We start from the raw sequence: 23,184 nt of genomic DNA, 5'->3' as shown, positions 1-23,184 counted from the left end.
TGGCTACTTAAAAGTAATTATTTAATCAATTTTGCCTGACTCCACCTGGCCATTAGACCCTGTTTTTGGGGAAGTTGTAGCAGAGCACCACACTCCTCCTTTCAGGCTGCATGAGGCCCTTCCCAAGCAAGGGAAGATGCAGTGCCTCTTTTTCTGTCCCAGCTTCCCGGATCCTGGGACAGAGCTATCAAGTGAAGCTGCTTTGATCAATGCAAATTCCCTTTTTGGAAGTGATCCAGGGCAGTACTCTACACTTGGCTTCCAGATTGATCAATTCTTGCTCTTTTCCTCTGCCCATGGATTAATGTTTCACTTTGTCCTTCACCAAGGGACTCTGCAGCAGCTCCTGTAGAAATGTGCTCAACGTGAGAGGAATTTGAAGCAGCTTCTTCAAATTTAGTACAAATCCAGCTCCACACCATGAGCATCCTGCTGATAGATATGGACAGGACTGCAGCCTGAGTTTTGGGGGCTCCACATCCCTTCCTGACAAGGAAACGCCTGCAGCAAGGGGAGGAGTTCCTGAACTGCACCCCAGCAGGAGCTGACCTGGAGCATTCAACATCCAAAGGCTGCACTGGAAAAGCTCCTGGTGCAGACTGGATTGTCTCAGAAAATCACAGGTGGCTTCAAGTCTGCATTTGCAAAGCCAAACCAGCACTTGGGAATGCTCCCTGAGCCTCACTTGGTGACTTCCCATGACTCCTGCTCCTCCTTCCTTGGGTAAAAAAAAAAATAAATAAAAAAAAAAAAAACCCAGTTTGGTTGATTCTTGCTATTGAAAATGTATTAAAATCAAAAATCAACAGCCAGCAGCAGATTGGACAGCCATGGGTGTCTCATGACAGAATTTCTCCACTCCATGCAGCCTTCTCCAGGAGGTGAGGCAATCCATGAACAACAACTAGCATTAATCATCAGCACCACTAAAGAATCCAAAAAAGGCTGCTGGGATTTTCTTCCTCGACATTTCCAGCAGTGCATCAAGCACCAGATTCCCAGAGAAGTTCAGGGCTGGAACTGTAAAATCTGGACAGCAAGGCAGGACCTTCCGGCTGGCAGGACTGTGAGGAGCAAAGCCTTGGGAACAACCCACCGTGCCAGGAACAAGAGCAGAACAGCTTTAAAGGGATGGAAAAGTTTATTTGATGTAACCCATATCTGTGTTTGCAAGAGCAGCCACTGCCCTGATGCCACCAGCATTCCCAAAATCCAGGAGAAGCCACAAACCCTGCAGCCCTCTGGTGTTTTTAGCAGAAGTAACAAGCACATAAAACAAAAGCCTGATGCTGAGATTTTTCAAAAGAAAAATAAAAAAAATATTCCATGCAAATGGTTCAAAAAGTTTATTGAATATTTAATTTACAAAAATCATATCCCTATGAGGTGTTCTAAAATTGGATAAAATAAACTGCATATAAAACCCAACCCTAGTAATGCAAATACAACACAGATATGAGACCATGGAAAGGAGAAAAAAATAGTAATAATCATGACACACATGTGACATTCATGAAGGATTGTCCCAACCATCCAAGAACTGGTTCAACACGATGCCTTCTCCCTTGACACTCTGTACAATTCACCATTTTGTACAGGCCTTCCATATTCCATTGGTCCAAACTGAGATCTGATAAGAAGTCTTTGCCTTCTCTCTTGGCTTCTACACCAGATTTGACATTTTCCTTTTGATCAGAAGGTGGAAACACACAGTACAGACACTGAACATGTGCACTATTGGATGCAACTTGCTATCTTTGGTAGGGACCCTAAATCTGCAGTGGTCAGTTTTCTACAGTGACAGGAATTTCAGTTTTGGCAAGAAAAACCCCAAAAACCAAACCAAGGTTTAATTGCGTTGTTTAGTAGAACAGTACTGGCAGTTTCTCCTGAACATACAAAAAAAAAAAGTCTCTTGGTTTAAAAATGGGGATCATTTACATGGGTTTCAAATCCAATCATTAACATTCCTTGACTTGAAAATGGTTCCATAAAATGTCACCACTGCACAGCAGGCCCTTCCTTCCTTCCTTGTGTGAGCAGGGATGCACTGCACACAGAACACAACTGCAATCCCACCCCTCCTGCCTTTTCCTCCCATTTAAAGCAATGGGAATATTCCTGCAGATCTGGACGCCAGTTTCCTTCTGAACAAGCAGGAATCTCTTTGGGTGACTTAAAACTTGCACAGTAATTTTTCCAAGTTTTCCCTCTGGGAAAAGAGGAGGGTGAAGCAAAAACAAAAGGGTGAAGGAATTTGGGACAATCAGTGCTAGAGAGTTTGCAGCCCTCCTCTGGGATAACATGAGCAGGAGGAGCAGGACCAAGAAAAAATAATTAACAAAGAAGAAAAAAAAAATTAATTTAAGAGCCAAAGAAACTCCACTTTAAAGGAGAAGGAAAAAGTACCAGACTGTTTCCTTCATAACATTAATATTCCATAAATATTGGGCAGTATTTGATTAACTGCAATTGTAAAACATTTTCTTCATTTTTTTCAAGCACTATCTGGAAAAGAAAACAAAAAAGGAGAGAAAAAAACAAAAGGAAAAAAAGGAAAATAAGAAAATCACCAACTCTGCACCTCCCCAGTCCTCTCCACTTGGTGGAAATGCAAACAGCCTGAATAGCCATGACCTTCTCAGCTGCAAACGCTTTGTGGAAGACTAACTAGACTCAAACACTTTACTAAATCTGCTCACTTAGGAGTAAAACATGCAATATTACAGCAGACAGCTACCTGTCCTCCAAAAGGCTTGGCTAATTTGGCAGAGAAGAAACGTTCCCAGATGAAAATAAATCTCAAGAGCCTCGGTGAAAGACAGAGCAGTTACAATATATTAGCGATTTCTGTGGCCTAAGTGTTTTAAAAAGCATCAGCAAAGTATTAAATATAAAAGCCATATGCATATACCCCCTCCATCCTCGGGAAAGCCTCGTGGTGTGTCTGTAGTGTGAGCAGTGGTGTGTGGGCTGGGGAATTAAGGCATGAGCAGCAGCAGGGGTGCCTACTGCCGGAGCTCCACGTAGTTGGCGGGGAAGAGGCCGTAGCGGCCCTTGCAGACCCCGCGCCACCAGCCGTCGTCGATCATCTCGATGTTGGTGATGATGTCGTCGGGGTCGAAGGAGATCTCATCGTCACCCGCTGCAGGGAGAGCCCAACGGGGTCAGCACCCACCCTGCCAAGGGCTCACCAAGCCCCAGCACTGGGCTGGAAGAGCCTTTTGGAAATTGCCGCCAGCCCCACAAACAGCGCCCGGTAATTTGCAACGCGCACCCAGAAATTTGCAATCTGCGCTCTTGTTAAACCCCCAAATCCCTGACTTTTCATTTGCCACCACAAGAGACATAGGAAGGCAAAGGAAAAATCCAGATTTATCTCATGCAGAGCAGAGTTTTCAAAGCCAAAGGGTGAAAACAAGAGGTTTGCTCACCAGCTTGGTAATCATAAAGGGCTATGGCTGTGATCCCAAGTTCATTTTCATACTCATCATACGTGTTTTCTGCTGAAGAGAGGAGGGGAGAACAATTAAAACATGAAGTACATTTCCACCCTCAGTTTTTTTCTGTGGTGCTGCTCCTTCAGTTGCACTGCTAACCCACACAGGAAGCAGGCAACAGCCCATGCTAGGTTTCAGCAGTGCTGACATTCCTTCTGCATGGACTTACTCCCTCAATCACACACAACTGAAGCATGAAAAGAAGCATTTACAGGAGACACTGAGTATGGGACTACATAAAACCAATCAGCCCTGTACTGCTTCTGTAAAATGTGACAGGACAGCTGAGCTCAAGATCACTGTGTAAGACAATAATTAATACAAGTGGTGGCATGCTGGGGGGGCAGAAAGGGGCCTGCTTAAAATTTCCAGGTTTTTGTACCAGAGCAGTTTCATCCTTCACAGCTCATTTAATAACTGGAAGAGGTGAGAAAAAAAACAGGAATTCAAAAGAATCTTACTCTTGCAGCTTCATAGATCCCTACTCCACTCCCTCACAGGAACAGAACCCAACACTTCAATATCAAACTCCAAGAATTGTTGATTGGATTTTTTTCCTGGTGCAGCACATGTTTAATCTCTAGCTCAGTGCTTTCTTCTCATGTTGAGCTACATTCCGCAGGGTGGGAATGGTTACCCCTGAATTTCTTTTTGAACTGAGACCCTGGAGAGCACTGTAATTACTCCAACATCATCTCACAAAAGTTAACTAACTTCAACACCTTGCTGCAGCCATTTATTAATTTCCTAATTAAAGTTTGCTGGTGGGGAATGTGGAAAGTCTCACTGGACTGAGAGTTCAGCAAACCAGGACAGCGTGCTATCAGCACAGCTGCTCATTAAGCTCTTGCACAAGGAAATAATCCCTCTCCAAAGGGTTTGCTGTGAGACACAAACCTGCTTGGTAGTGGTCTGCTGCTCCTGCCACCTCATAGACAGTCTCAGGCTCGTACTCTGCCTCCCTCTGGCTCACTGCCTCCTGGTATTCGGGCTGTGCCGCTTTGTAGCCAGCCTCTGGCTCCTGGGCAGCAGGGTAGGAGGGGCTGGAGCTCTTGTAGGCTGACCCTGCCTCGTAGGAAACTGCATCCTGCAGGGAGACAGGGGAGCTCTGTCAGGGCTTTGTGAGGAGATCACAGGATCAGGATCCTTTTGATCAGGATCAAAGCCCACATCCCAAAGGAATCCCAGCAAACCTCATAGACCGGGCTGGAGGGCGCCTTCTGCTCTGCCACCTGCACCACAGGAGAGGGTGGTGGGGTCTGCTTCTTGGCTTTGGCTTGCTCCTAAACCCAGGAGAAAGGAAAAGTTCAGTGCAGCTCAGCCACTGATGAACAACCCTTCAGAACGAAGGACAGGCAATATATCCTGCAATGAACTGCTCAAGGTCACAGGACTGGCTGAGAAATGCAGCACAAAAGGAAAGGAAAGGGAAGAAACAGCAGAAGGAAAAAAAGGGAATAAACAAAACCCCCATGGCACATATGCATGTCTGTGTTTAAAAACAGCCCCAGAGCTGTCTGGCCCATCTCCAGAGGAACTGCAGGGCTTTGGTGTCAGTGTATTCATTCTGCTCATCAGCTGGCTGGGCCTCGTGTCCCATTTCAGGCTGAGTTTAAAGAACCTGAAGCCCACACGTGTTCTGGGGGCACAACTGATGAACTGCCTTTGGTGAGAAATGGCTGTGAAGCTCAGGCAGGTCTGCAAAACATCCTGCCAAGGCAAAGGACTGAACAGCTCAGACAAAAGTGGGCCCTGTACTGTGACAGTCAGGATTCCAATGTTCAGAGGAATTAAGAAATGTGGTAGAAATAAAAGCAGTACTGCTTTTGTGTTCTGAGACACAAAGCACATGGATCTGTTCTGGCACTCAAGTGCCTCATGCTTCTCTCAAGTGCCATCCCACCAGTGAATCACAGGGCAATTGCACAATCATTGGAAAGCCACTCATTAGGGAGGCAGGACGTGGAAATGCAAGAAATCCTGTGTTGCTAACGTGACACAAAACAAGGTAACTATTTCAACAGGTAACTTTCATTTTGCCTCTCTTTACCACAGGTGAAAAGTAAACCATGAATCCAGGGTCAAACTGTCTTTTTCATTGAAAAAAGGAGGAGAGGATGTGTGCAATGGGAATCTGTGCACTCCAGTAGTTTAGGCCCATCAAGCTCTAACACCCCAGAGGATTCTCAGGAGATGGCAGTACAGAGATGTAGTGGTAGGACTCTCACAAAAAATTCTTCCTGTCCTTTGCTTGTCACAGCTCAAAAATAAAATATATCATATACCCAACAAAGAGAGCAAAGCGTGTCTTGAGAGCAGAGTCAGCTTTGAAGACAATTCAAAGCTCAGTGCTGTGCTTTCTGGGAAAAGTCTCTCCTGATGCAAACCCTCCCTCACTTTTAAATCCTAGAGATGAAAAGATAAAAAGGCACCAACCAAGTGAGTATTAGAAGTCAAACCTAAGTTTGGGGACAAATTAAGCAGCATCAATCCATTAATGATAGCAAATGTGGCAACAGTTTGACTAATTTGTGCTAGGAAATGGGTCTGCAGTCCAGATTATAGTTTAGGACAGACACAAAGTAATTGCCATAAAACATTTAAATTGCATGGTTCCCCTCAGGCTGGGTTTTGTTATCTAGTGAAATGCTCCATGTGAAAGAGCATCCTGCCTCTTTTTGCAAGGCAGCAGGGCACAGCGAAATCATGAGGCAGCACTGACTCAACCCAGGCATCAAAGAAGAGCTCCCTGAGCACTCTTTGCCTGTGTGACATTTGTGAAAAGCAAACCAGAACAAGGATTGCCACCAACCAGGGCTCTGGAAGGAATGCAGTCCATATGTACACTCCCATTGTGGGAGGCTGTATGCCCACATATGCTCTGGAAGTGAAGAAGTTCAGTGACAGAAATAAAGTTCACTCCAGTCAGAGCCCATCCCTGCCCTTGGCACTCTCTGTGGATGCTGTGGATCACATCTCTGCCCTTCTCCTGCTCTGCTTGGGAGCAAGGGGCAGTGCCAGCAGAGCCATTTCAGCTCCCCTCAACCTCATCCCCCTCTCTCTGTGTCTGCAGAATCCCACAATTAACCATGGAGATGTTCAGGCTGTAAGAACATTAATCATCTGGTTACAGGGAAATCTAAATACCAGCTTTGGGGGAAAAAAACTTCAAATGTGTCCAGGCAACAGAATCTTTGATGAAGCACAAGAAAAATCCAGCAAAATGGCTTGGATTTAACCCACACTCACAGCAAAAATACCAGCAGAGAAATAACATAATTACTGAGATAACAAAGTAATTAAACAAAAAAAAGACAAAGCAATTAAGGTCCCTTCCAATCCAAACCATTCCATGACCTCTTCCTCTCTCAGCTTTTCTCCAGCACAGTAAAGAAACCCCAGGAGTGTTTGGGGAAGGTACTAAAAGTCCAGGTGGAGAACAGGCAGCATGAGAATGATGCACAGAGGATGAGCTCCCATTCAGCTTGTGACACATTTCTGCACTGAACATATGCTCACACTGCACAGCGTGGGGCCAGAAGGGAAAACAGGTGATAAGCTGAGAGAAAAGGGGGAAACAAGAAGAAAAAAAAATAAATAAAAAAGCGATCTCTTTAGAGGAAGAGAGCCTACCAGGCGGTCTTTCGTACTCTTAAAACAAATTAATTGCATCAAGCCTTGGTCTCCTGTAACACAAACTAATACAAACAAATATGCAAATTCCATAAGGCAGATAAGATACAGTTTCTGACTAAACATGTCCTGGAATTATCTTGCTTATGAATAACACAAAAATCATGAAGCTTTTACCCATACCAATGCAAAGTCAATTTTTTTAATTCCCTAACTAAGATTCAATTGACATTTGGAAGATTATCTTCTCCTGATTTCCTGGCTGTGTGTTATACCACCTCCATCTCCCAAAACACTGATCCCAAAGGAACAGCATCATCAGCTTTCACATTTTGGGGATTTTGGGGACCCCAGAACTCTCCCCTCCTGAGCTCCTCTGTGCCCAAAGGGAATGTGGGACTGCCAAAAGGCAGAAGGACAGGAGGAAAAGGCCAGGCTGGAGTCAGACACAGCTGAAGCATAGGCACAAACACACATCTGGAGCTTTAAAGGCCAGCTGGGAAGAAGGAGCCTTTTCTCAAAGATTCCCTTTTGTCCCAGCACTGCATTGAAAGCAGGCTGCTCCAATGGGATTTGAATGTTACTGACCTCCAGTTTCCTCCGAGCCTCCTCCTGCTCCTGCTTCTCCCTGGCCATTCTCTGGGCTCTCTCAGCCTCTGCCTTCCTTCGGTCCTCCTGCTCCTTCTCCTTGGCCAGGTTCTCAAAGTTAGCTCGGATGCTGCTTGTTTTATTGGCAACTGTAACAGGGGAAAGAACTCAAGTCAAATCATGGTTCTATAAAAAGTAGCCTGGAATGAGTTTTTGCTACAAATTTCTGCTTTTCTGCCCTCTCAGTTTATAGTTCAGTCAGGAAAGTCCTTCTATCCCTCTTTCTTCCTCTCCCTTCCCAGCTCAAACTTCTTGCACATCTCATTTCTCTTCCAAAAATCCTCTGTAATGCTTCTCCCTCCTCTCCTTCATGGTACAGGCCCCATCACTACCCAATACAATTTTTTCTTCCTTATTCTCCTTTCCTTAACTCTGATGCGCCTCAAGAGAAAAAAACAAACTGGAACAAAGCAAAAGCACCTCTAATGGAAGTAGGAGAATATCTGAGGTGCTAAAGAGCTGCAAATACAGCAGTTCTCTCTGGATGACCTTTACTCAGCACTGCTACATCAATAATCCAGGATTTTGGACATAATCACCTCCAAAGAAAGGATTTGAGGCCAATGCCTTACCAGCTTCTACTGGCTTGGTCTTCTGATAAGTTGGTGATGGTTTCTCTATATCTTCAAAAGTTGCTGCATTCTATCAGTAAGGACAAAAAGGATACATGTAAAAACCCCCACAAATTCATGACAACATTCACACAGCCTCAACCTGAGATATTTTACTGTGCTACTGTCCCTAAGGCTTTTAGCAGAACATCAAAACCAAATCAGGAAGGATCAAAACTTTACAAACAGAATAATCCTTTCTGCAAGTCAAGCTGGAAAGAATTAATCTTAAGGGGCAATTCTGAACACATCAAAATCCTATTAATTAAAAATAAAAAAGTTTATGAGTGACTCATCAGAATTAAAAAGAAGGCAATAAAAATACATTGTGTAGCTGTTGCTGATCTAATCCACATAAGCTGGCAACAGCTCTGTGTGTATAAATTTGCTTCTTAAAGGCTTAGAAAAGCACAAAACTCTGCCCTTAGACTGGAGAAGTGTCCAGAAATAGAGAGCTGAGCAATGCAGATCTAAGCAAGCTGTTCTGCCTCATGGTCAGAAGTCTTTGAAGCAACATACCTTGTCCATCCGATCCTTCTGGACACCATACTTGCCTCCAAATCCTTTGGAATAATCTAAAAGCAGGAGAAAAAAGGTCAGAGCAGGGAGTTGGGTGTCCCTCCCCCCTTGCTGCCAAATGCAAACAGCCACCTCAGGTGCAAAGAGCCATTTCAGCCTCATGCAGAGCCACAGCGACAGCCACCACAGAAAATGCAACTTGGCCATGATGCAGAGAGGACACAGAAGCCCAGGAGCCCTCAGGAACAGCAGCAAAGACAGACTGTGGGCCACATGCACTCCCTGAGTGAACACAGAGCTGAGGATAGAACAGGTATCAAGCAAGGAGAAAGGGAGGAGCCCTCCTGATGCATCACTTCTGTAACACAGCCTTTGACAGCACCAATTCTGAGCCCTCTGCAGGGACCAGGGAGCCTGAGCCATTTTGCTTTGCTCAAAGGAGTCTTCAGTGACCACAGAGGTGTTTTGGTTTTGGCTTTTCTTCCCTCTTTGTGAATGGCAGGAAAATGTAACAATTTTCTCTTTCCAGTGGTTTTGGTTGAGACACTCAGCCAGTGAACATTAAAGCCATTGGTGGCAACTCCTGCTCTACACACAGAAAGGGGAAATTACACAGGCCAGCTTTAGCTGCCTAAGCAACTCACCAGCAGAGGTGGCTGTGCTATCCCATACCAGCCCTGAGCTGCACACTCTTCCTCCCAGCTGCTGCTGTCCTCAGCACTTGTCACACTCCCAAATTCACTCCCAGTGACATTGATAAAAACAACCAACAAACCCAGACAGGAGGGGGTTTCTGCTCTCATGGGAACGTCTGAGGAGCACCAGAGCAGCACAACAGCAGCAGCAAGAGTGTGTGACTGGAAAAAGCTCTCTTTGTGGTGTGTGTGAGCTGTAGGAATGTGCCCTCACACTGCCCATGCTTCCTATCCATCCCTGGAATCCATCCCTTCTCCTCTCAGCCCCCAAACCATTGGCTCTCCTTTCTAGCCATTGCAGTGCTTGCACTGGGGCTCTGAAAGTCTGAATATGTGTCAGTAGAGCACAGGGAAATGCCAGCTATCAATGAACAACCTCATTTTCTTCAGCTCTGGAGGTATTTTCAGCCAGAATAAATATACTACACTTACATTTTCCTGCTCCAGACTCCTCACTTTAAGATAATGGAAAACCAGGAATTCATGGGTTGCACCCCAACTATTTCACAATGAATAAACAGAGCATTATAACAACATTTGCTCACCCAAGAACAAACATTCCCTACTTCTTTCAAAGACTACAATCATTTTTAAATGATCTTGCCACAGCCCATTTCTTGTTAATGGTTACGTGCATGGTTGTTATCTGAGTATTTTTCCATGAATTTACCCAGGCAAAAATTTATGTTTAGTCTATAAATCTGATTTCATTAACACCATACTAACAATAATGTCATTATTCCCCTGCATGTACAGCTATAACTAATTGAGGACTTTGCAGAGCTGTTGACTAAACAATGGGTGTTTCCTGAATACAGGCTTGCTTGAGGTAATATTTTAAGGGTAGAATAAAGAAAAGAGCTGGATCATGGAAGAACAGAAGCGCAATAGTGTGTCTGCACATTCCTGGCATTGATCTACTCAGAGAACTATTTCAGACTGTGTGAGAAGTGGCTGCACTGGTAAGAAAGTAACAAGTGAAAACGGTGCCTTGTTGAGATTCATGCTTGGCTAGTTTCTCCTTGTAATCAAACCCCACAGCAGATGGGTCCTGCCTTTCTGTCTGTACACCAAATTTCCCTCCGAAACCACTCTTATAGTCTGAAAAAGCCACATGGGATATGTTAAAACCAAGGCAGGGAAACAAAGTTCAGTCAGAGACACACAAAATAATTTTTGCAATATTTTCAATTATCAGCAATTTTGGATGGTGAAAAAAAAGAAATACATCAAGACACTTCTGCAAAAGTAAATTGAAAAAAATCTCAACTTGAGATGATTTATCAGATATAAGAACACCATTCTGAAGTCTCAGAAAAAAAGCATTTCTCAACATTTGTCATCCATACTGCATAATGCACTTGCACTTGATCAAAGGTATGAACACAGGTACACAGGTAATTTGTTCATCCAAACAAAACAACAGCAGATATAACAGAACAAACAAAATAAACACCAAAACAGTACAAGAGAAATGAGCTTCCCTCATCAGGTGGTTAACATTTGTACAGAGAGCTGACTTTTAAAGAGGTGTGAAGATAGGCCCCACAGAGACCACCCTCCAGATACTCCTTAAAGGAAAGAGGAATGTTCCTGCTGCCACACAGCTTGAGGGAGAAAAGGTTTCAGCTAAGAGCTGATCATTCTCTACTGCTGCCTAGGGAGCAGCCATTTACATCTATGTATATATTTATATAAATATATATGTGTACTATAAAATGAGGGATGGCACAGAAAAAAAGAGATTCAGGCAATCCTCTCACAACAAATCTGCTGGAGCACCCAACAGAACAATATTAATTTCATTACTTAAAAAAATATTTCTTTCTTTAAGTCAAGAGCAGTGACAGGCAGAGGGCTGAGGAGCAGTAGCTGCATTTTACAGGAAGTTGGATTTTTACTGTGAACCAAATATTTCACAGGAACAGGTAGCCCACAGGCCACAGAAATGATCAGCAATTGGTTTTAGACTCTTCCTGCATGGAAATAGGGATATACACAACACAATTCAGAAGGGAAAATTTATTTGCGGAAAGGAATTCCTAACCTGTGGTTTGCACAGCTCAACTGGAAAAAAGAAAATAATCCAGCATACTTGCAGGCCCATAAAGGGAAAATTTAGTCCTAAGCCTGGACTTTGAGGGGCTGGGTGTCAGCTGTGCCAAAGCTGCTCTGCAGCCACCAGTTCACCCAACAACAGCAAAACCGGACACAGGAAAGGAGCCCCATGTCAGCTCCTGTGGGGCTGTGCCCAAAGACACCAGGGCAGGGCTCACACAGGCAACAGGAGGTCAAAATGAGGGCAGGCAGAAAGAACAGAAGGGGCTGAGGTACCTTTCTGGGACTCGTGCAGCTGCACCTTCTCCTGGTGGTCCCAGCCAAGGGCACACTTGTCTTGTCTGTCTGTCTGCACGCCAAACTTGCCTCCAAAGCCCTTTACATAATCTGTGAAGTTTTCAGAAAACATTATTGCAATTCGTAGCTGCAAATGGCATTTAGTAAAAAAACCCAGGAATATGTTAGGGGATAAGCTGCCCTGTTAATAATACATTCACTTATTTAAAGGTATCCAAAATCTGCACACACATGGGGTAAACACACATTTACCACAAAAACAAACCCCAAACAAGCTAAAAACTCCCACCCAAAAAAAACCCCAAAGTATTTTTCCCAGGTTTAAAAGGATCAGAGCTACTATTTTTAAAGAAGATGATAAAAACCTTTCTGTGATTCATGTTTTTCCGTTTTGCCTTGATATTCAAAGCCAACAGCACTTTTATCCACTTTGTCCTTGTCAACACCGTATTTACCTCCAAAGCCCTTGGAATAATCTAGAGATAAGAGGGAAGAGTTTTGTTTGTAAGTATTCAGCAACAAAACCATCACGTTGAGAAACTGTGATAATCAGGGTTGCTAGCACTGCACTGTGTTTTAAAAGAAGTACTGACACCCACAGCTAAACTTGATTTCAGACACTGAAGTCAGAAACCCTTCAGAATACATTCTCCAGGATGGAAAATAAAACAGCATTTTGCTGGGCAACACCAGCAGTTCAGCTGCCTGACTCCTTGGTAAAATTCTAAAGACACTTATGGGGAAGTGAACTTCAAAACCCACATCAGCAACAGCCTGGATGCTTTTAAACACCCCCTGCTCCTTGTCAACGTTTCTAGAGTTCAAACATTTCTTTGGGACAAACAGAAAACAGATGGTAAAAGTGTCACCATTTTTCCATAAAATGGTCAATTTTTGATTAGATATGTATAGAAACTTAAGCAGCAACACAACATTAATTCTAAATATTGTTAAGTGTTTTAATCCACAAACAGTTGATTCATTTAGAGGCACTTCTCTGTGGTGATTAGGCTGCTCACAGTCTGGCTACTTTGATTTACAGCTTTTCAAAAGGAGCTGTAAAAAACCCCCAGACAAACTTGTGTGCCCTAGACCATCCCTTAAAACCAGGCAGATTTTTTTGGCCTTTTTTTCCCCAGAAGCTGAGGTTTTCAGCAACATAAATTTTACCCAGCATTACCTTTCAGCAGGTTAGGAGTGCAAGAGGTGTAAAACACGAGTATTTTACAACATGGGCTATGGGCAGTGCCTACAGCACTAGGGAAGGAGCCTGCTAACACATGTTATTATTCACTATTCACCCTTCTGGGAGTCGTGTTTCTCAGTTTTCCCCTGGTAATCAAACCCCACTGCACTCTTGTCCACTCTGTCAGCCTGTACTCCGTATTTTCCACCAAAACCACTTGAGTAGTCTGCATTGAGAGTAAAGCACAATAAAAACAGCATGAAAGCAACTTGTCATGGATACAGCATAGCCTAGCAAGTGAGGGGAAAAATAAGTTATTTCAGAACTCAAGCATTATGAGGGCTTTAGCACATAAAATTCAGTTTATTTTTAAACATAAGATAAGCAACAGTCCTACAGCTTATGATGGTTCCCTTTAATTTTTTTCCCTATTTCCAACAGGGTGCAATACAGCAAAGAACAACTCCCAGACTTCCTGACATGGCCCTGAACCTCACTTCAGAAAGAAAAATTAGACTCCTGACTCCACTATTTCTGTGTCTTAAAACCTCATCAGCTCATGAAACTGCTAGGAAATTCATTTTTTCCTCCTCTGTTCCACCAAACCCACTATTTGATTCATTGGGAATGTCATGCAGAGGTCCCACTAAAGGAGGTACTTCCCCCACAGTGAAAGAATCTACTCTGTTTTTTATAGAAGACGTGCCCACCGAGGTGACACCTCGCCACTTTACCTTTTTGGGAGGGATGCTTCTCAGTTTTGCCCTGATATTCAAACCCAACAGCTGACTGGAAGAGAAATAAAATGACAACTGTGACAGTGTTAGGCATTAGGAGAAAAACTGCATGCACCTCAGTTGACACAGAGTAAGTTCCTGTGTCTCTCCATACTGCTCTGACCTTCTGGACTGGGAACACAAATACCTCTGTAACTTATGGGCCATATTCATTTCCAGGCAATTCAGTGCATGTGTTCATGGCCAGGGTTTTGCCCTCCCTTGCCAAGGCAAATTGTGCCAGCAGCACACTCCAGCCTGGCCTTGCCAGGTCCAGCAACTCAGTATGACAGAAATACAGCATTTCCATGCAGGGATTGTTACACAGTCTTGGAACAAGATATCCTGGCCAGTAGCTCATGCTGTGATACAGGACAAACCATCCCCAAACATTCTACAGTGTTCACACTGACCTTGTCAAAGAACACAAAAAAGTATATTTTAACATCTCTTTCAGGGATTCTTTTCAATTCATCTCAAGTTCCCATGAGGGCTTTTTTCTACTCTGCTTTAAACAGCAATTTATCTCCCTAACAGTCAGTGTTAGCTTCTGCTAAACTTCAAAAAGAGCAGGAAGAGCAGCCCACACCAGCATCCTAAGGCACTGGAATTCTGCAGTTGTATGTACAAAAGGAAAAAATCAACCACTGTGGGTAGCTGCAGGAGGAGATGAAATCACTCACCTGGTCAACTCTGTCGGTTTGTACTCCAAACTTGCCACCAAACCCTTTCACTGAATCCACCTGGGAGCAATGCTTAGAGAGTTTGGATTGGTATTCATGTCCAACAGCTGACTGGAAGAAATTGGTGCAGTTCAGAGAGCAGTTCTACAGTCCTGTGTGTCAGACAAAACACTGCACCAAGCAACTGGAGGGTGAGTTTTGTTACCAACATGCACCACTGCCACTCCACCTGCTGAAACCAACTTTCCTGGAAATTCCTGCTCACTTGGGAAGTCTCCATAAGGATGCTGCCATGCTACCAATCCAGCCTAGGCAAGGGAAGTGACTGCATTTTATGGGAAATATTTTATGCCCTGCATTTGCACTTCAAAAGCACAGGAATGAAAACAAGACAGGTACAGAGGGAGTCTTGATGGTGTTCATGCAGAATTTGAAGTGAGTTTCAGGTGAAACACACAGCCTTGTGCTTATTCAGGGATCTGTTTTAGCTGACAGGGGACTGCAACAAATACAACAATATTTTTGTACAACAATACAAATACAACCAGAGCCAGCTGCCATTGGATTAGGGAGGCACCAAAGTCTCCTGCATAAATCACAATTAGGCATCTTCCTCACACGTAAAATGGTGTTGAACATGAGGAGATGCATCCACACCTGTGCCAAAGGCATCCAGCCCTGCATCCTGACCCCGGAAGCTGAGCTCCATCCATCCCACTGGCAGGACACAGGGATATGAAATTACACACCTGGAAGTGCCTACACACAGCCCTTGCTAGTGTTACACTGACCTAGTGCTGGGGAGCCCTTCCAGCTCCTGCAATTGATGCTGGAGCCTCACACCTTGAGTAAAAATGTTTTTTCCTTGCCCAGTGCCAACACTGGCAACTGGCCAGAGCAACCTGCAACTCACCAGTAACCCAACACTGCATCATCTGTGCCAGGCAGCTGGGCCAAGGTGAATTAATTTGAGGACACAAGGTGTCTGCACACCTTGGATTTTACAGTGTTTGCTCTTTTTCTTCCACACAAGGGCTGAAGGCAACATTCCCAGCAGGTTGGGAAGCAAAGGATGAAGTCATTGCCAGGTAACAGATCAAGGATGGCAATAACAGGACACTACTTTAGCTCAAAAGCATTAAAAAAGCTCCCTTCTTTTCCTGACTGAAACAACCACACTCCTGTCCATTTTTCAGGTGTTCTGTAGTACAGTAGCTGTGAAATGTGCCAGAAAAGGCTCCCATCTCCCTTTTTTCTTCCCATTACATGTATGAAAAACATGAAGCTCTGAAAATTTTAGCTTTTATGTGGTTTTACCTGATCTCCCTTTTGTTACACCAACTGAGGTATAAGTGTGGTGTTTTCTTGGTGGTACCAGGACTTCCTGCATTTCACCAAATACCAAACATTACAACAAAACTCCCCTTAGAAAAATACACTTTTTGGTAATCTGTATTTCAGAGTCAAACACCCTCATAACTTTTCTGTACATTTTACACCAGCTCAGGAGGTATGGCACACAGAGTGATGGAAATGTTCATTTTAACTCGGAACCAAGGTTTTGCCCTAAATGCAGCAAAACCCTGCAGCATGACAATGCTACAGCAACCCTGATTGAATGGCCAAGCTTTAAAGCCAAGCTTTAGGAGCAGCACACCTGCACAGATACCTGCAAAGGAGACATCTCAGCCACAAGGCTTCAGAACTACAGTTACAAGGGAGAAAGATTCATTACAAACAGAAATTGTGAACACCTCCTGCCACCAGCATCACTCACATGGGCATGACCAGCATGTTTTTCCCCACGATTAATTCTGGCCTACGGGAAACACTGCTGACTTTTGTTCCTTTTTCATTCCCCCACGGACACAGGTGAGGGATAAACTGCTGACACTAGAGAGAAGCAGCAGAACAGGCCTGAATCTGCTCAGCAATTCCTTTTCTCAGATTCAAAGGTTGGCCCACTGAGAAGTGGACAGCAATTAACTCTGGAATATGAGAATCCAGCAAAAATTTAAGGCTGTCAAGTTACCAAGAATACAGAAAACAAAGTAAGAAAACTTTCTGATTTAGAAATGTTTTGATTCCTATTCTAGCAGAGCTCATGAAAGAAAGCAGCCAGAAGTTGATATGCCTATTTATCACATGACTAAAAGAGTTATACCAAGAATTAGAATTTCACAGTGCAATATAAGCAGCCATCAACTCCTTATATAAAAAACTACCATCTGATTGAAGTACAGTATTTTAAATACTTGCATTCTTTGTCACTGTTCACAGTTTGCTCACAAGAGCTCTACTCTGATTTTAATGCAGCAGCACATCCTTTTTACATTTTTTTGGCAGTCTCTATCTATATGCACAGAAGAGCCGGCCCAGCATCCAAATAAAAAGATCATACTGGATTTATTAATGCACCAAGCCCTTTGTTCATTTAGAAACATAAATTTAAAAACTTGAATCCTGACTCCAGGGGAATCATCTCCAGACCTGGCATCACTCAAAACCACGTGGGGCCAGTGCACAGCCCAGAGCAAAGCTGGGACAAGCTCAGCTCACACAGAGAGTGCTGCTGGCCAGGCTTCTCCTTTCCCTGCTCCCTCCATCCCAAGGAAGCCCCATCCACACTTACTTTATCCATGCGATCCTGTTCCACACCAAACTTCCCCCCGTAGCCATGGGAAGCTTTTGGTCCTGTTTGCAGCTCCCTCTCTTTGAGGTTCTGGTGCTCTTGGAATACATTCTCCCTCAGCTGATGAATACTTTAAAAGACAACAAAGCAGCAACTTTTACTAAGGAGGTTTCAGCAAGCAACTTCAAAAAGATGCAAAATATAAAGCTGACAAAACTGTCATCTTAATGAGAAGCTGGATCACTCGTATTTTTCAAGCCCTTCTCATTTTTTTCAGTGTATGAAACATTTCCTCATATTCTGAGACACTGGATTTGTCCCACTGCAAAATGTTGTTTAAAAAAAGAAAAGAAACTGATGGTTTTAAGAAGAATGTGGAAGGGAATTTTGCTGTTTTAGCAATCTTTTACCTAGAATTGATTTGTGCCTGAAACATATTTTTTTTTCCTTGTGTCCTAATTTAAATTCTTCCCAATTCTTCTACTTTCTATCTGGATGGCAACTTTTCAGAGCAGGGATCATCTCTTATCACACAGTCCCTGTAGGATCAGGGCTAATTCTAACACAGCATTCTGGACAGCACTGTACTGCAAAATAAAGATGTAAGGAAACTTGCACCTCCTCTTCCCAAGGTGATCCCTTAAAATGTGCAGAATTGAACTGAGGGCAGTGCAGGCTACAAAAAGAAGATTAACCCAAGGTGTAATCTGCACTTTAAGCACTTCCCACCTGAGTTTTGAACTTCCTCAGGTGTAATTCAGCCAGCAGGAATTCCCACTGCCCTCAGAATAGAGCAGAGCAACACTAATCCCTGAAGTAACCAGAGTTCAGTCTCCTCTGTTTGCAACATCACACCTTTCCTAAAATTGCTTTAAAGTTCTGTCCTAGACACTCTCTGTAAGAAATACAGGATTCAGAAGAGATGCATCATTTCTGTTTCACATATGCCTCTGTGATGCACTTATTTGCTTTTCCATCAGAGAGCTCAGTTTGTTACTTTGCCAGGGTTTTTATGAGTTTGGTTGTAGCAGTTTTCTAATCAAAGTGTAAGAATTAAGGGACAAAACGTTTCCTTAAAGTATCAAACTGAAACTGCTCAGATCCCTCTGCTTCTCCCCTGGCACTACTTGCTCTTGCACCAAAACAGCACAAAAAAACCTTTTTCAGATACAAAGGCAGGAAAAATCACATTTCCAGTGACAAAGAAAGATTTAAGGGTCTCTGCACCATACTTCTGCTCTAATTTCAGCTCTGAAGACAGACAGATTTGAAAGACCAGCCATCTGGCAAATAATCAATCTTCTACAGGGACTCTTGTTTTAATTATGAAGACACAAGTAACTGAGATCACATTAAAAGTTGCCAGGGACTGTGCCTGTTAATACACTTCACAAGAAATGCTTTACTTGATGTGCTCCTGGTGGCCGGACCCATTGACGGTTTTGGCTCCCCAGCGCTGCTCCTTCTCACTCACGTCGTTCTGTGAAGGACACACATCAAGAGAGAGTTAAAAACCCAAAGCAATCACCGGGCACACACACCTCAGAGCTCACAGCAAAAGCTTCCAGCAGTCACTGAGGCCACAGGTGCTGGAACAGCAGCTTCACCTCCCCTCCACTCCAGGGACACACTCCTGGCAGTTGATTTGGCCAAGCCACGTCCCCCACCCCAGAGCTCCTCTGGAACTGTCCCAGAACAAGTTCCTGGTGGATCAGTAAACCCCAAAGCCATACCACAAAGTCTGGATCTGTCTCCCAGTCATCAGCTCCATCATCCTGGCTGACAGTCACGGTGTGGCCTGCAGTAGCCTTCCACATCTGCAACACCAGCAGGAGAAGCAGGGTCACTCAACTGCCAGCTCGTGTGATTCGTGCAGGAGCTGAGAGAGGAGATGCAACCCAAAATTCCCAATAAAGCATGCTATTTAACCACATCACCAAAAGCTGTGCTTGCAGTGAAAACAGGTTTGACCACTGGAGCTCAGGCTGTCTTCTCAAGCTGCCTTACAAACCTGTTTAACTCTCCCATTTGCACTGTAAAAAGATTAGGAGCAATTGCTGTCTCAAGAGAACAAAGTCACCTTTCTTTGCTCAAATTAATGTGTGCCTTTGGTGCAGTCACTGCACTCAAAGACTTCTGCTCACACAGGTTTCCAAGCCAACATGCACTTCCAAAGACTGCTGCTAATTCTGGATCCTGTGCCTACAATTAAGGTGTAGGAATAGGTGATTTTTTTTTCCCCCCCCAGGCATTAAAAGTGATGAGCACAACATTGTTCTTCACCTGCATTACACCTGCACAGCCTCCTGTGTCGTGCAGGGAGTTCCAGCAGGGTGAGAGAAATCCCAACAACTCTAAGAATTTGCACACAACTCCAACAACAACGGAGAAGAGGAGCTCTGCTCCTTGGTAATCCCCAGTGAGACACGGTGCTCACAAACCCAGCACCCTGTCTGGCTTCCAGGGGAAACAGAGGGCGACTGCAGGAAGCAAGATTCATAAAAAAAGCAAACAATGACTTCTAGAAACAACACCCAGCACTTCCAAGAGGTTAATGATTTGGGGCCTCTCAGTTTCTGGAAACTTTATTCCCCCAGAGTATCAAGTTGGATGCTTTTAATTAACAGTTCAGCTAGTTAGCAGAATTCCTGATCTTCCTGGTGCTACTGGCTGGATTTTACACCCTTTATTCTACATAAATCAAAACAAATACATTCTAGAAAGCAAAAGTGAAACATCAAACTACAAGCTGCCTGTTCTCCTGGCTTTTTCAGAATACACTTCAGAGAAATTATTTTTTCTTTGCTATTCAACTAGAGTTCAGTTTTTTAACATACCAGCATTCTGTCCACTTACCTTTATCCTTCTAATTAAGAACAGATTACAAAGATAATTATCATAGGCTACTTAATTCACACAAGCATAATTCAGTGGGTGGGATGAAAACTCACTTCCTCTTAAATGCATAACTAATAATCCCTGGGTAAAGTCCACAACTTGTTCTGTCAGGCTCGTTCTGCAGCCTGGCAGAATGAGCTGATGAGCCACTTTTATGGAGCATTTCAGACATTTCAGGACTGGTAATGTGAGTGAGAGCAGCCAGAAAACTGACAGTCAAACACCAGCATAGCAAATGCTGGAGTAGCCGGGAAGGAGGGTGTAAAAGCAGAGCAGGTGACATATTAACAGTATTAGCACATTTCCCTTCATGTTTTTTCAGGTCTTCCATCTCCAATTCCTCTGGCAGTTAAGGAACTAACCTTTATAATAGTACCTCATATCCAAAAAGCTTTTGAGACTATGAGTTTATAACCCAGCACAGGTGGTTTTATGTCATCCTTAAAATACTCTGTCTAAAGCCTTCTCTCACATGATTGTGTCTGATTGTCCTACCCTTTCCTACTAAAATCCATCTCTCACCAAAAAACCCCCAAAAGCCTTGGAAAGCAGAACCCAACCAGCTCAATACTGAAATTCAACACGGGTCCAAGTTCTTTCTAACTTCTCCTAAGGGGGATGTTCTGTATCCATCCTTATGTGCTCCACCACGCTGTGAAGGATGTTTAGGAATGGAATTCAAGTGATGAGAGCTGACTCGGGTGCTGTGTATGGTGAATTTCTATTTGCTTTGTGCCAAACACAACTTCTTTCCCCCCAAGTACTCGTTTCTTATGCTCACTTGATGGATGTATTTTGTTCATTCAGCTGTGCTTGGACATGTCAAAGAACAAAAGCTGCATCCTTCAGTCTAGGTTTCACTGCTTCCTCCTGAAGCTCTCACAGACAATAGCACAGGGAAGAAGGATTTCACACGCACCCGCGTGCAAAATCCAGCACCCACCACGATTCTCTGCAAATCATGCCCACAAAAGCCAACATTTTCCAATGCTCCACAGCTTAGCCCCGCACTCTGTGAATTTCACAGAGCAAAGCGGTGGAATTCACTCTGTGGATTCCACAAGGAGCAGAGCAGCCCCAGCGGCCGGAGCTCCCAGCCCGCAGGCAGAGGAATAAGCCCGGTTTCCGCCTGCTATTCCAGCACCGATTCCAGGGCAGAACGAGGAGAAACACGATCTATTCATGACTCACTGGCTCACGTGGTCATGATTCCTGAAGGAAGGAGCGAACGCTACGGTTCGAACACAAACCCAAGCTAAATATATATGCCTGGGATGTATGCGCTGCCCGGCGCTGCTATGACTAATCAGGCACACATCATCCTACCCAGCACCTTCAGCGGCAGCCTGGGCACCTCCCCGCTGCCCGGGCCTAGGGACGGGCTCGGGGCAGCAGCGCCCAGGGGAGCCGGGAGATGTGAGGGGAGCCGGGAGCAGCTCCCAGGCCGGCCGGGCCCCATGGCCTGAGCCTGGCACGGCGGCCGGGGGCTCTGCCCTGCCGCTGTAGGGAGATCCTGCCGCTTGTCCTCAAGTTCCCAGCTTTGGAGTTTAAATATATTTTTTTTTAAAGAAAAAAAAGGACACGGAGCCGCGACGCCCCCCGGCTCTGCCTTGCGCTGCCCGGCCGTGCCCGCAGCCCCCGGCCCGGCTGCCCTTCGGCCCCGCCGCGCTTACTCTGCCTCTGCCGCCGCCTCCTCCTCCTCGGCGCTGGCTCCCCGCCGGTGCTTCCCGGGCTGGCGGCGGCTGCTGCTGCTGCAATTTCCGCTTCTCCCGAGCTCCCACTTCCTCTTCCCGGCTCCAGGTGGGAGCGGGACGGGCTCCGCTCCGCCCCGCCGGGAGGGGCCCGCTGCCCCGGGGAACGCCGCCTCCCCCGCGGCCTGCGAGCCACCCGACCATCATAAATGCTTATTTCTATCATAAATGCTTATTTCTGGAGCTGCTCCGTCCCCCCTTTCAAAAAATGCAGCATCAGTAGTTTTAAAATGGCCACAGGGGAGTTGCTGGTGCAGTTGTGAACATCCTTCTTTGTTTTTTAGCAGTCACTTTTGCACCGTCATCTTTTGGAAGTCGCGTCTACTTCGTTCCCAGGGGTTTTCATCGCTTTTTATCAGCGGGCAAAAGGTTCCCCCGTGGCCGGGATCCGATCCAAATGAAACGGATGCCAAAATGGGAACTACGGAGGTTTAAAACACTGTGGAATGAGGTGATGGTTTGTTCGCGTCTTCTAAAGGAGGGGAAGACCCCAAGGAACGCTGTTTCTATAGATAAACACACAAATTCAAGCTGTAATAGAGGGCAAGATGATAAAAAATCCAGGTGAACACAAGAACAACTTAATTCTGAATGTAGCCAGTTCATGCCATAAATAGGTCCGTTACTTTTTCCTGGATTACATGCAGTGTGATTTATCCCAAAAACTGGGTACAGTATATTTGAAAAGGGCTGAATTTATTCTAAAAACTCTGTCTGCTAGAGGAGAACACACGTACAGAGAACTTCAATCCTTTAGGGATTACTTCTGTCTCTTCTGTGTCTTTTTGGAGTCTTCACCTGTCCCTCCATGTACAGGTAGAAATACCAGCCGCATTTATGTATCACTTTTCGCCCATCTGTTCCAACATCTCCTGTAAAATCAAAAGGTACTGCCACCTCAGGTAACTACAATTGCCCTTTCCCTCCCAAGTCCCCTACTATTAACAAACAATGAGATTAACAAACAATGAAATTAACAAAATGTAGAGTAACTTGTGCACCAAAGCTATAACCCTGACAGTGGGAAGTGAAAAACTTTCCTTTTAAAGGCAAAGTGACACTTTAGTTCCTTTTAAAAGTACCACCCTCAAACATATAGTGTCAATTTTTATTTACCTGAAAATTAATTTTGCTGCCACTCCCTCTCAATTTTTAGCCTACTAAGCCCCAAAAATAAATTCTGCTTTGAACTAATTTACCTGTTCTCCAAATCTTGGCATGATAAATCACTGCCGTCCACAAGACAAGATACTACTACATCAGTTTAAAAGACAGAACTAAAATTTTGAGAGTCTCT

General features: G+C 44.4%; 2 protein-coding genes across 4 annotated transcripts; both read right to left on the bottom strand.

Moving 5' to 3' along the window:
- Positions 1-1,331: 1,331 nt before the first annotated feature.
- Positions 1,332-21,938, bottom strand: CTTN (cortactin). Of its 3 annotated transcripts, XM_054275187.1 has the most exons (17): positions 21,810-21,938; positions 18,972-19,055; positions 18,645-18,718; positions 17,239-17,368; positions 14,607-14,717; positions 13,882-13,936; positions 13,263-13,373; positions 12,327-12,437; positions 11,941-12,051; positions 10,597-10,707; positions 8,912-8,967; positions 8,354-8,423; positions 7,722-7,870; positions 4,694-4,783; positions 4,398-4,587; positions 3,435-3,506; positions 1,332-3,145 (listed from the first exon to the last, which is right to left on the bottom strand). In XM_054275187.1, exons 2-17 carry the CDS (start codon positions 19,053-19,055, stop codon positions 3,009-3,011), a joined length of 1,662 nt encoding a protein of 553 aa, XP_054131162.1. In that variant the 5' UTR covers positions 21,810-21,938; the 3' UTR covers positions 1,332-3,008. The 3 variants fall into 3 exon arrangements, with proteins under 3 accessions (XP_054131162.1, XP_054131160.1, XP_054131161.1); XM_054275185.1 differs by lacking the exon at positions 10,597-10,707; XM_054275186.1 differs by lacking the exons at positions 10,597-10,707; positions 13,263-13,373.
- On the bottom strand, positions 21,700-22,053 carry LOC128937033 (putative uncharacterized protein encoded by MAPKAPK5-AS1). Its single transcript, XM_054276389.1, has one exon. It carries the CDS (start codon positions 22,051-22,053, stop codon positions 21,700-21,702), a length of 354 nt encoding a protein of 117 aa, XP_054132364.1.
- Positions 22,054-23,184: the final 1,131 nt, after the last annotated feature.

Source organism: Melozone crissalis, unplaced genomic scaffold, assembly GCF_028551555.1.
Source record: "Melozone crissalis strain CALT ecotype California unplaced genomic scaffold, PUWL_Pcris_2 ptg000018l_1, whole genome shotgun sequence".
In the NCBI taxonomy this organism is placed as follows: domain Eukaryota; kingdom Metazoa; phylum Chordata; class Aves; order Passeriformes; family Passerellidae; genus Melozone; species Melozone crissalis.
This window is presented reverse-complemented; position numbering and strand designations above follow the sequence as displayed.

What these genes read in the sequence shown, in the direction of transcription:
- LOC128937033 (XM_054276389.1), bottom strand. Translation starts at nt 22,053, where the DNA reads ATGATAGAAATAAGCATTTATGATGGTCGGGTGGCTCGCAGGCCGCGG.
- CTTN (XM_054275187.1), bottom strand. Translation starts at nt 19,055, where the DNA reads ATGTGGAAGGCTACTGCAGGCCACACCGTGACTGTCAGCCAGGATGAT. An exon ending in AACAGGATCGCATGGATAAA is followed by an intron (nt 14,718 to 17,238) that starts GTAAGTGTGGAT and finishes AATTTCTTCCAG; the next exon opens with TCAGCTGTTGGACATGAATA. An exon ending in CCTTTATGATTACCAAGCTG is followed by an intron (nt 3,146 to 3,434) that starts GTGAGCAAACCT and finishes CTCTCCCTGCAG; the next exon opens with CGGGTGACGATGAGATCTCC.